Source organism: Scyliorhinus torazame, chromosome 1 (assembly GCF_047496885.1).
Source record: "Scyliorhinus torazame isolate Kashiwa2021f chromosome 1, sScyTor2.1, whole genome shotgun sequence".
Classification (NCBI taxonomy): domain Eukaryota; kingdom Metazoa; phylum Chordata; class Chondrichthyes; order Carcharhiniformes; family Scyliorhinidae; genus Scyliorhinus; species Scyliorhinus torazame.
In genome coordinates this window covers 416,014,646-416,027,199 of record NC_092707.1, presented here as the reverse complement: position 1 = coordinate 416,027,199, position 12,554 = coordinate 416,014,646, and the positions used below count along the sequence as shown (strand labels likewise).

General features: G+C 47.3%; 1 protein-coding gene across 3 annotated transcripts in view; it reads right to left on the bottom strand.

Moving 5' to 3' along the window:
• Window positions 1-8,479: 8,479 nt before the first annotated feature.
• The window catches only part of ptk2ba (protein tyrosine kinase 2 beta, a), a 505,509-nt gene continuing 501,434 nt past the window's right edge, over window positions 8,480-12,554 (bottom strand). For all 3 annotated transcript variants that reach the window (XM_072515254.1, XM_072515246.1, XM_072515261.1), the window contains 2 exons: window positions 11,144-11,224; window positions 8,480-9,191 (listed from right to left, as the gene is read on the bottom strand). In XM_072515254.1, coding sequence (XP_072371355.1) covers window positions 8,976-9,191; window positions 11,144-11,224 — 297 coding nt within the window. In that variant the 3' untranslated portion in view covers window positions 8,480-8,975. The remainder of the gene's footprint in view (window positions 9,192-11,143; window positions 11,225-12,554) is intronic.

Genomic DNA, 12,554 nt, shown 5'->3' with positions numbered 1-12,554 from the left:
CGGATGTTTGAGGGCAAATCAACACCTGACATGTGGGAGGCTTTCAAGTGTCAGTTGAAAGGAATTCAGGACCGGCATGTTCCTCTGAGGAAGAAGGATAAATACGACAATTTTCGGGAACCTTGGATAACGAGAGATATTGTAGGCCTCGTCAAAAAGGAAAACGAGACATTTGTCAGGGCTAAAAGTCTGGGAACAGACGAAGCCTGTGTTGAATATAAGGAAAGTAGGAAGGAACTTAAGCAAGGAGTCAGGAGGGCTAGAAGGGGTCACAAAAAGTCATTGGCAAATAGGGTTAAGGAAAATCCCAAGGCTTTTTACACGTACATAAAAAGCAAGAGGGTAGTCAGGGAAAGGGTTGGCCCACTGAAGGATAGGCAAGGGAATCTATGTGTGGAGCCAGAGGAAATGGGCGAGGTACTAAATGAATACTTTGCATCAGTATTCACCAAAGAGAAGGAATTGGTAGATGTTGAGTGTGGAGAAGGGTGTGTAGATAGCCTGGGTCACATTGAGATTCAAAAAGACGAGGTGTTGGGTGTCTTAAAAAATATTCAGGGAGATAATTCCCCAGGGCCTGATGGGATCTACCCCAGAATACTGAAGGAGGCTGGAGAGGAAATTGCTGAGGCCTTGACAGAAATCTTTGTATCCTCACGGTCTTCAGGTGATGTCCCGGAGGACTGGAGAATAGCCAATGTTGTTCCTCTGTTTATGAAGGGTAGCAAGGATAATCCAGGGAACTACAGGCCGGTGAGCCTTACCTCAGTGGTAGGGAAATTACTGTAGAGAATTCTTCGAGACGGATCTACTCCCATTTGGAAGCAAATGGACGTATTAGTGAGAGGCAGCACGGTTTTGTGAAGGGGAGGTCGTGTCTCACTAACTTGATAGAGTTTTTCGAGGAGGTCACAAAGATGATTGATGCAGGTAGGGCAGTGGATGTTGTCTATATGGACTTCAGTAAGGCCTTTGACAAGGTCCCTCATGGTAGACTAGTACAAAAGGTAAAGTCACACGGGATCAGGGGTGAACTGGCAAGGTGGATACAGAACTGGCTAGGTCATAGAAGGCAGAGTGTAGCAATGGGAGGATGCTTTTCTAATTGGTGGGCTGTGATCAGTGGTGTTCCACAGGGATCAGTGCTGGGACCTTTGCTGTTTGTAGTATATATAAATGATTTGGAGGAAAATGTAACTGGTCTGATTAGTAAGTTTGCAGACGACACAAAGGTTGGTGGAATTGCGGATAGCGATGAGGACTGTCAGAGGATACAGCAGTATTTAGATTGTTTGGAGACTTGGGCGGAGAGATGGCAGATGGAGTTTAATCCGGACAAATGTGAGGTAATGCATTTTGGAAGGTCTAATGCAGGTAGGGAATATACAGTGAATGGTAGAACCCTCAAGAGTATTGAAAGTCAGAGAGATCTAGGAGTACAGGTCCACAGGTCACTGAAAGGGGCAACACAGGTGGAGAAGGTAGTCAAGAAGGCATACGGCATGCTTGCCTTCATTGGCCGGGGCATTGAGTATAAGAATTGACAAGTCATGTTGCAGCTGTATAGAACCTTAGTTAGGCCACACTTGGAGTATCGTGTTCAATTCTGGTCACCACACTACCAGAAGGATGTGGAGGCTTTAGAGAGGGTGCAGAAGAGATTTACCAGAATGTTGTCTGGTATGGAGGGCATTAGCTCTGAGGAGCGGTTGAATAAACTCGGTTTGTTCTCACTGGAACGACGGAGGTTGAGGGGCGACCTGATAGAGGTCTACAAAATTATGAGGGGCATAGACAGAGTGGATAGTCAGAGGCTTTTCCCCAGGGTACAGGGGTCAATTACTAGGGGGCATAGGTTTAGGGTGAGAGGGGCAAGGTTTAGAATAGATGTACGAGGCAAGTTTTTTACACAGAGGGTAGTGGGTGCCTGGAACTCGCTACCGGAGGAGGTGGTGGAACATTTAAGGGGCATCGTGACAAATACATGAATAGGATGGGAATAGAGGGATACGGACCCAGGAAGTGTAGAAGATTGTAGTTTAGTCGGGCAGCATGGTCGGCACGGGCTTGGAGGGCCGAAGGGCCTGTTCCTGTGCTGTACATTTCTTTGTACGCTTACTTTAGTGCTGGAAAGGGATAGGAATATACTGCAAGGCAAGAGTTATATCTGGGGGAAAGGCAATTCTGATGCGATGAGGCAAGACTTAGGATGCAACGAATGGAGAGGAAAACTGCAGGGGATGGGCACAATGAAAATATGGAGCTTGTTCGAGGAACAACTATTGCGTGTCCTTGATAAGTATGTACCTGTCAGGCAGGGAAGAAGTGGTCGAGCAAGGGAACCGTGGTTTACTAAAGCAGTCAAAACACTTGTCAAGAGGAAGAAGGAGGCTTATGTAGGGAGGAGATATGAAGGTTCAGTTAGGGCGCTCAAAAGTTACAAGTTAGCTAGGAAGGACCTAAAGAGAGCTAAGAAGAGCCAGGAGGGGACATGAGAAGTCTTTGGCAGGTAGGATCAAGGATAACCCGAACGCTTTCTATCAATATGTCAGGAATAAACGAACGACTAGGGTAAGAGTAGGGCCAGTCAAGGACAGTAGTGGGAAGTTGTGCTTGGAGTCCGAGGAGATAGGAGGTGCTGAATGAATATTTTTCGTCAGTATTCACACAGGAAAAAGACAATGTTGTCGCGGAGAATACTGAGATTCAGGCTACTCGACTAGAAGGGCTTGAGGTTCATAAGGAGGAGGTGTTAGCAATTCTGGAAACTGTGAAAATGGATAAGTCCCCTGGGCCGGATGGGATTTATCCTAGGATTCTCTGGGAAGCTAGGGAGGAGATTGCTGAGCTTTGATCTTTAAGTCATCTTTGTCTACAGGAATAGGGCCAGAAGACTGGAGGAAAGCAAATGTTGTCCCCTTTTTCAAGAAGGGGAGTAGAGACAACCCAGGTAACTATAGGCCAGTGAGCCTTACTTCTATTGTGGGCAAAATCTTGCAAATGTTTATAAAAGATATGATGTATAATCATCTGGAAAGGAATAATTTGATTAGAGATAGTCAACACGGTTTTGTGAAGTGTAGGTCGTGCCTCACAAACCTTATTGAGTTCTTTGAGAAGGTGACCAAACAGGTGGATGAGGGTAAAGCAGTTGATGTGGTGTATATGGATTTCAGCAAAGCGTTTGATAAGGTTCCCCACGGTAGGCTACTGCAGAAAATACAGAAGCATGGGATTCAGGGTGATTTAGCAGTTTGGATCAGAAATTGGCAAGCTGGAAGAAGACAAAGGGTGGTGGTTGATGGGAAATGTTCAGACTGGAGTCCAGTTACTAGTGGTGTACCACAAGGATCTGTTTTGGAGCCACTGCTGTTTGTCACTTTTATAAATGACCTGGAGGAGGGTGTAGAATGATGGGTGAGTAAATTTGCAGACGGCACTAAAGTTGGTGGAGTTGTGGACAGTGCGGAAGGATGTTACAAGTTACAGAGGGACATAGATAAGCTGCAGCGCTGGACTGAGAGGTGGCAAATGGAGTTTAATGCAGAAAAGTGTGAGGTGATTCATTTTGGTAGGAATAACAGGAAGATAGAGTACGGGGCTAATGGTAAGATTCTGGGCAGTGTGGATGAGCAGAGAGATCTCGGTGTCCATGTACATAGATCCCTGAAAGTTGCCACCCAGGTTGAGAGGGTTGTTAAGAAGGCGTACGGTGTGTTAGCTTTTATTGGTCGAGGGATTGCGTTTCGGAGCCATGAGGTCATGTTGCAGCTGTATAAAACTCTGGTGCAGCCGCATTTGGAGTATTGCGTGCAATCCTGGTCGCCGCATTATAGGAAGAATGTGGAAGCATTGAAAGGGTGCAGAGGAGATTTACCAGAATGTTGCCTGGTATGGATGGAAGATCTTATGAGGAAAGGCTGAGGGACTTGAGGCTGTTTTCATTAGAGAGAAGAAGATTAAGAGGTGACTTAATTGAGGCATACAAGATGATCAGAGGATTGGATAGGGTGGACAGTGGGAGCCTTTTTCCTCGGATGGTGATGTTGAGCACGAGGGGACATTGCTTTAAATTGAGGGGAGATAGATATAGGACAGATGTCAGAGGTAGGTTCTTTACTCAGAGAGTAGTAAGGGTGTGGAATGTCCTGCCTGCAACAGTAGTGGACTCGCCAACACCAAGGGCATTCAAATGGTCATTGGATAGACGTATGGACGATAAAGGAATAGTGTAGGTGGGCTTTAGAGTGGTTTCACAGGTCAGTGCAACATCGAGGGCCGAAGGGCCTGTACTGCGCTGGAATGTTCTATGGTGATGTGACAGAGCGAGAGCTTCAATCGGTGGAAATCCCTGTGGCTGTGCAGAGGGTAAACTGGATAATGTCTCACTGGATCAGCACACAAACACCTCATGGCCAGTCATCTCTGTGTAACCATGGAGACATTCACAGCTCACAAACATCCAAAGAGATGCTGAAGAGAAAGCTACCTTAAAAAAAATCTCAAACTCATCTCCATGGCGATTGTCCTCGTGTTCTAACGAGGCCACTGCACTTTGACACCACTCCCTTTGTGTCACTTTCTGAGTCAGAGGGACGAATCCTTCCGCTCCCCCACGGGCGGGCAGGGGACCCTGTAAAGGTCCATTGACCTCGGGCGGGAATTTCCGGTCTTGGGGCTGTGGCGGTCGGAGAATCCCGCCTGGCTCAATGTGGTTTCAGTCACTCCAACACTCAGGTGAATGAAGAGGTATGTTCCAGAAACACATATATAGACAGATTCAAAGATGCCAAACAATGCTTGGAATGCGAGCATTAGCAGGTGATTAAATCTTTACAGATCCAGAGATGGGGTAACCCCAGGTTAAAGAGGTGTGAATTGTGTCAAGCCAGGACAGTTGGTAGGATTTCGCAGGCCAGATGGTGGGGGATGAATGTAATGCGACATGAATCCCATGCACCATGCAGACGCTGCGACAACGAATGAACGGACATCGCGCAACAATCACCAGGCAGGAATGTTCCCTTCCAGTCGGGGAACACTTCAGCAGCCAAGGGCATTCAGCCTCTGATCTCCGGGTAAGCGTTCTCCAAGGCGGCCTTCAGGACGCGCGGCAACGCAGAATCGCTGAGCAGAAACTTATAGCCAAGTTCCGCACACATGAGTGCGGCCTCAACCGGGACCTGGGATTCACGTCGCATTACATTCATCCCCCACCATCTGGCCTGCGAAATCCTACCAACTGTCCTGGCTTGAGACAATTCACACCTCTTTAACCTGGGGTTACCCCATCTCTGGATCTGTAAAGATTTAATCACCTGCTAATGCTCGCATTCCAAGCATTGTCTGGCATCTTTGAATCTGTCTATATATATGTTTCTGGAACATACCTCTTCATTCACCTGAGGAAGGAGCAGCGTTCCGAAAGCTAGTGATTTGAAACAAACCTGTTGGACTTTAACCCGGTGTTGTAAGACTTCGTACTGTGCTCACCCCAGTCCAAAGCCGGCATCTCCACATCATCACTCCTACACTGACACACAGTGCTGCGGTACGGAGGCAGTGCTGCACTGCCGACAGTGCTGCCTGTCAGATCAGACTCGGGTGAAGGTGAAGGATCCTGGAACGCTGGTTGAAGTATAACAGGCGCTTGGAGAATATGTATCCCACCATACAGATTATCGGGTAATTAGCATATTGCTGTCTGCTGTGTTTGGCTACATTTCACACGCGCCTGGATTTCAAAAACATTTCATTGGGGTGTAAAGCACTTAATAATAATAATAATAATAATAATCACTTATTGTCACGAGTAGGCTTCAATTAAGTTACTGTGAAAAGCCCCGAGTCGCCACATTCCGCCGCCTGTTCGGGGAGGCTGGTACGGGAATTGAACCCGCGGCGCAGGCATTGTTCTGCATTACAAGCCAGCTGTTTAGCCCACTGTGCTGAACCAGCCCCCTTGGGACAGCTCCAGGTTTTTTTTATTTGTTTATGGGACGTGGGCGTCGCTGGGTCAGCATTTATTGCCCATCCCTGAGGCCAGTTAAGAGTCAACCACGGTACTGTGGGTCTGGAGTCACATGTAGGCCAGACCGGGGAAGGGCGGCAGATTTCCTTCCCAAAAAGGACATTAGTGAACCAGATGAGTTTCTCCAACAACTCACAATGGTTTCAATTGAATTTGAATTTCACCATCTGCAGTGGCTGCTGCCCCACAGCGCCAGGGACCCGGGTGGCACGAGGGCAGAGAGGTCAGCACGGCTGTCTCAGTGCCAGGGACCCGGGTGGCAGGAGGGCACAGTGGTCAGCACGGCTGTCTCAGTGCCAGGGACCCGGGTGGCACGAGGGCAGAGTGGTCAGCACGGCTGTCTCAGTGCCAGGGACCCGGGTGGCACGAGGGCAGAGTGGTCAGCACGGCTGTCTCAGTGCCAGGGACCCGGGTGGCACGAGGGCAGAGTGGTCAGCACGGCTGTCTCAGTGCCAGGGACCCGGGTGGCACGAGGGCAGAGTGGTCAGCACGGCTGTCTCAGTGCCAGGGACCCGGGTGGCACGAGGGCAGAGTGGTCAGCACGGCTGTCTCAGTATTGTGTTCTGTGTTTGTATATGTACCAGCCTCTGCCTCGTTAATAAACCCCTTTGTTATGTCTGGAGTGTTGCCTTGAGCCTTCTCACAGGCCGAGCGCACAGCTCTTATCTTTACAACACAATAAGAATTTAAATCAAATATGATTACAGTTATTACAAAAAGAAAGAAACTTGATATGATAAAAGCATTCTCACTGTAAAACACACATTGAGCTGTGAGTAACTTGGTTAATTCATTGCAAGTTGAATTCCTCTCTCATTCTGTGTAACAGGGAGCTCAGGATGTTGCAATGTTTCTGGTGTCTGTGGAACTCTGAAGCTTTCCGGTCAGTTTCTAAGCCGATCTCTCCCTGATCGCTCTTTATCCAAGGCGACCGATGGCTTGGAGCTGGTTAAATCTCTCAGGCTCAGTTGGTTAAGACCTTGAGTTTATTCCATCGGGTCACATTGCAAAGCACCATCTTACAGGGACATTATTCCACAATCCTGAGCTTGTCACAGGAGCACAAAAAACAGAAACTCTTCCAGGTCAGAAAACAAAGAATTTGGGGCTGGATTTTCACTTTAAGCCTGGGAAGCAGGAGCCAGCTGCGGCCAGGGAAACGTCCACTTGCTCAGATTCTACCTGAGGCACCTATTTAATTGGAATGGAGGTTCCCTGCACAATCAAAGCCAGCAGAGGGGCTCTCAAAGAGGGCCAACCAGAGGCCTTTCAGCTTCAGAGCAGCAGCTGACTGCAGTACGGGGTAAGTGAGAGTCAATACGGCTGCATCTCCACCAGGCACACAGGCCTGTAGGCCTGTCTCCAATACCCCCCCCCCCCCCCCCAACCAGGCAATGAAGCTGACCCCCACCCTCTCCCTGCATCGGGAAACTGGACCGACTGAAAACTCCATTCCGCTTCCTCCAACGTTAGTTATGGGCCTCCCTCTGTCCCGGATCCGGGGCGCAAAGGTTATTCCCCACAGTACAAGAAAATGTCACCTTCCCACAGGGTAACGTGAACAAAACTGAGTCAAGCCAAACTAACGCAGGGCAGTGTGATGAGAGATGGGCTGGGAGAGCATTGCAGGTAGCAGGCGAGAGCTACAATTACAATATTACCAAAACGTCACAGCAACAGGGTCTGCTTAGTGGTCACAAGCCATATAACAACAATGGAGAATAGTTAACTAGATGTATACTAGACAGGGTGGGTGGGGCTGATCCCCATTTGACTGGTTTTTTGATACGAGTTGTACTCCGTGAGCAGTACGACGGAGACAGAAGCTTTGACACGTGGAAGATCAGGCTGAGCACTGATCCCAAACTGGTCATGTGGACCATGGGCCGCTTATAAAGAGCAACAAAGGTTAAACTTGAACTGGAGTCACATATGGGTCTGATCGCAGCAAGTGCACCTGCCCGTGAGCCCGCGGTGAAAGATTGAAGCTTTGCAAATTCGCTCACGAGTTGGAACCATCAAATCCGTTCTCCCCGTGTCTGCGTGGGTTTCCTCCGGGTGCTCCGGTTTCCTCCCACAAGTCCCGGAAGACATTCTGAATTCTCCCTCAGTGTACCCGAACAGGCGCCGGAATGTGGCGACTAGGGGATTTTCACAGTAACTTCATTGCAGTGTTAATGTGAGCCTACTTGTGACAATAATAAAGATTATTAATTACTTAATTAAGAGGAGCCTTGTTGCTCCCAGTATTTTGGCTCCTGTTCCTACTCACCTCTCGAAGGACAGAAATGAGAGATGCACAGACTAGTCACAAATCACCCAATAATTAGCAAGAGAACCATCTCAGACGGGTTGTTTCCTAATCTCAATGTGAGCAGAAATGAGGATTTGAACCTCCAGCTATTTTACATTTGCTCAATGCTCAGTCAGACCATTCTACCATCCATATAAATATCCATCATGGTGCTGTATTTACAGAGCAGATATCTTTGACGTTGAACAAAAGGAACACAGGCATACAGATTTTGTTATAGTCTTACTTACAATCTCCAGATTTCCCAATTAAGCATTTCAAGCTGGACTTTAAGGTTTCTGCAGATTTCCGAGTTCAGTGACAACGCCATCACTGAACAATATCTGGCAAGGATTCTTTCAGCTATTTAACACCACCTTCGTAAACCTGCTCCAGATGCATAACTCTTTTGATTTTTACATGAAATTACCTGGGTTAAAATTATGCACAGCCCCTCCCTCCACCCCTCCTGGTCTTGCATACCCCACGAAGACGGTTAGCAGTTTAATTCAATGGACGCCCTCATCCCTCACCCTGGTATGAAGCCCTTCCCCATTCTGTTTTATATTCATAGACTTCAGCTCAGCTTGGTGAATGACTGTCCCTCTCCAGTTTATCTAACGGCCGCTGTATCAGTTGGTGGAGTTGCCATCAATTCGGCACCGGTTTGGCTTGGCCCGCCCGGACCCTGGCCTGATCCACGGCGTCCAGCAGGTTTTTGGAGTCCACTGCAAGGGTGTGGGCTGCCGTCAGCATCTGCTTCTTGCACTCGTCGCTCAGCGAGGTCACCGAGTTCTGCTGGGCCAGTTTCATCTTGCTTATCAGCTCGGATAGGTCCTTATTCAGCAATCTCTGTGTCCCTTCAATCTGCCAGAAACACAAACCGGGAAACCTTTCCTTGAATCGTTTCAGCAAGAGACGGGAATTTGGAGACACTGTAACAGCCCGGTAACATTCCCACAAATTCACCAGAAAGTCCTCTGATCCCAGACATTCTAAAATCCAGAAAACCTGCGATAGTGTCTGCACAGGCTGTGAATGTGCGCAGTTAAACGTCTTGAGGGATTTTGTTGCTTCTCGATGGGCTATTGGTTCATCTGCATTATTTAGACTAGAATGTGTTAATAACAGAACAAGGGTCAATGCTCCCTGGAAGCTCTTGCTCATGAATTTATTTTGTTTGACCCTTGTTCACACTGTAACCAATCATTATTTGTTGATGTACTCTGTCGATTATTCTTTTGTCTGCTATGTACGTACTGTGTACGTACTGTGTACGTTCCCTTGGCCGCAGAAAAAAACTTTTCACTGTACTTCGGTCCATGTGACAATAAATATCAATCAATCAATCAATCCTAACCCTGTAACCCCACCTAAAGTTTGGACAACCAAAGAGAAAATGCTGGAAGATCTCAACAGGGTTGGCAGTATTTGTAGGGCCAGAGAGCTGTCCATCGTTGGTAGATTATGAGGTTGAAGACGGCCAATGTCCTGTCGACAGTTTATCATAGAATTTACAGTGCAGAAGGAGGCCATTCGGCCCATCGAGTCTGCACCGGCTCTTGGGAAGAGGACCCTATCCAAGGTCAACACCTCCACCCTATCCCCATAACCCAGTAACCCCACCCAACACTTAAGGGCAATTTTGGACACTAAGGGCAATTTATCATGGCCAATTCACCTAACCCGCACATCTTTGGACTGTGGGTGGAAACCGGAGCACCCGGAGGAAACCCACGCAGACACGGGGAGAACGCGCAAACTCCACACACAGTCACTCGAGGCTGGAATTGGACCCGGGTCCTTGGTGCTGTGAGGCAGCAGTGCTAACCACTGTGCCGCCGTGCTGCCTTTTGAGAAATCCCTCCGCATCTCCCACCTTTTTCCAGCATTTTCTGTTTTATTTCTGATTTCCAGAATCAGCAGTACTTTGCTTTTATTAAAAAATGGAACTTTGCTGTACGTCAGTGCCTGTAATAATGAAAGATTGGTTTGTAATTTGAATTTAACATTACCCTTTCTTTAATATCCCACCCACCACTTCCCTGTCACCGGGGGATTTGTGTGTCAATTTTTTAAGCCGAGTCTATAAATGACTCTCTGGATGTAATGTCTGGAATTGGACATTCTGAATTCACTTCAGCTGTTGAACAGTGAACGTATTTTTGAATAAAATCCCATTGTTATTATTATAACCGCAGGGGGCATTCTCTTTCCCCCTCCCCGGTGTGTTCTGCAGCGGACGGGGCAGCTAGCCAGTGCTTAGGGCAATGCAATTTCCTGTTGAATGCACCACTGTTGTGTTATTGTGGTATCGAGCCAATCATTGAAATCACTTTGTCACAGAGTGATCTTTTCAATAAGACGCTGCATAGCCCCATCCTGCCAACTTCAGCCAGAGGGGGCTGGACGAAGGCTCCTCTCCCTCGTTCGGACCTAGTGGACCTAGAGAATGTTTCGTATGCTTCCCCCCCTGAAATGTAGATTTAAATCTAGTCCAAATCAACAGGATGTTTATCCTCTGGAACTAGCAAATGATCTTTCCCTCCTCGCTCTTCGCCATCAAGGTTCTATTAAATCTCTTTTCATCTCCAGTGGAAGTTATCCTAATTCTCTTCTGTTTCTGGGAGAGCCCTTCGCAGAGCATTCTGACAGCCTCCATTTGCGATTCAGCTATTCCCATATTTTGCAGAAGAAAGTTGGTCTGGAACGTCGACCTGCTGGTTTAAGAATCTATCTGCTAACTTTAAAATAGTTCTGCCGATCAGACACCCAGAAGATGATTGCAGCAACTGGTAGTAACGTTGACTGTGACCCACCTCTATCCGCGATGTTGCTGGTAATGTTGGTAACAGCTGGTCCACACTGCCAGTCAGATTGCGAAGGTGCATTCCCACCGTCTAGGATGGAGAAATAATTGCAGCCGTTACATTTATGGTGGAATAGCCGGGAAATCAATCAAATTTAACTGGTCTGAAAACCACTCCTGGAGCAATTCAATGCGTCTCCACGTCCATATAAATCAGGTGAAGAATAATCGCCAATCCAGTCCCGTGACTACAAACTGCACCTTCATAAGAACCAGGAGCAGGAGTCGGCCATCTGGCCCCTCGAGCCTGCTCCACCATTCAATGAGATCATGGCTGATCTTTTGTGGACTCAGCTCCACTTTCCGGCCCGAACACCATAACCCTTAATCCCTTTATTCTTCAAAAAACTATCTATCTTTATCTTAAAAACATTTAATGAAGGAGCCTCAACTGCTTCACTGGGCAAGGAATTCCATAGATTCACAACCCTTTGGGTGAAGAAGTTCCTCCTAAACTCAGTCCTAAAACTACTTCCCCTTATTTTGAGGCTATGCCCACTAGTTCTGCTTTCACCCGCCAGTGGAAACAACCTGCCCGCATCTATCTTATCTATTCCCTTCATTATTTTATATGGTTCTATAAGATTCCCCCCGCATCCTTCCAAATTCCAATGAGTACAGTCCCAGTCTACTCAACCTCGCCTCGTAATCCAACCCCTTCAGCTCTGGGATTAACCTAGTGAATCTCCTCTGCACACCCTCCAGTGCCAGTACATCCTTTCTCAAGTAAGGAGACCAAAACTGAACACAATACTCCAGGTGTGGCCTCACTAGCACCTTATACAATTGCAGCATAACCTACCTCGTCTTAAACTCCATCCCTCTAGCAATGAAGGACAACATTCCATTTGCCTTCTTGATCATCTGTTGCACCTGTCAACCAACTTTTTGTGACTCATGCACTAGCACACCCAGGTCTCTCTGCACAGCGGCATGTTTTAATATTTTATCATTTAAATAATAATCCCTTTTGCTGTTATTCCTACCAAAATGGATAACCTCACATTTGTCAACATTGTATTCCATCTGCCAGACCCTAGCCCATTCACTTAGCCTGTCCAAATCCCTCTGCAGACTTCCGGTATCCTCTACACTTTTTGCTTTACCACTCATCTTAGTATCATCTGCAAACTTGGACACATTGCACTTGGTCCCCAACTCCAAATCATCTATGTAAATTGTGAACAATTGTGGGCCCAACACTGATCCCTGAGGGACACCACTAGCTACTGATTGCCAACTAGAGAAACACCCACTAATCCCCACTCTTTGCTTTCTATTATTTAACCAATCCTCTATCCATGCTACTACTTTACCCTTAAAGCCATGCATCTTTATCTTTGATATATTTAATATCATTA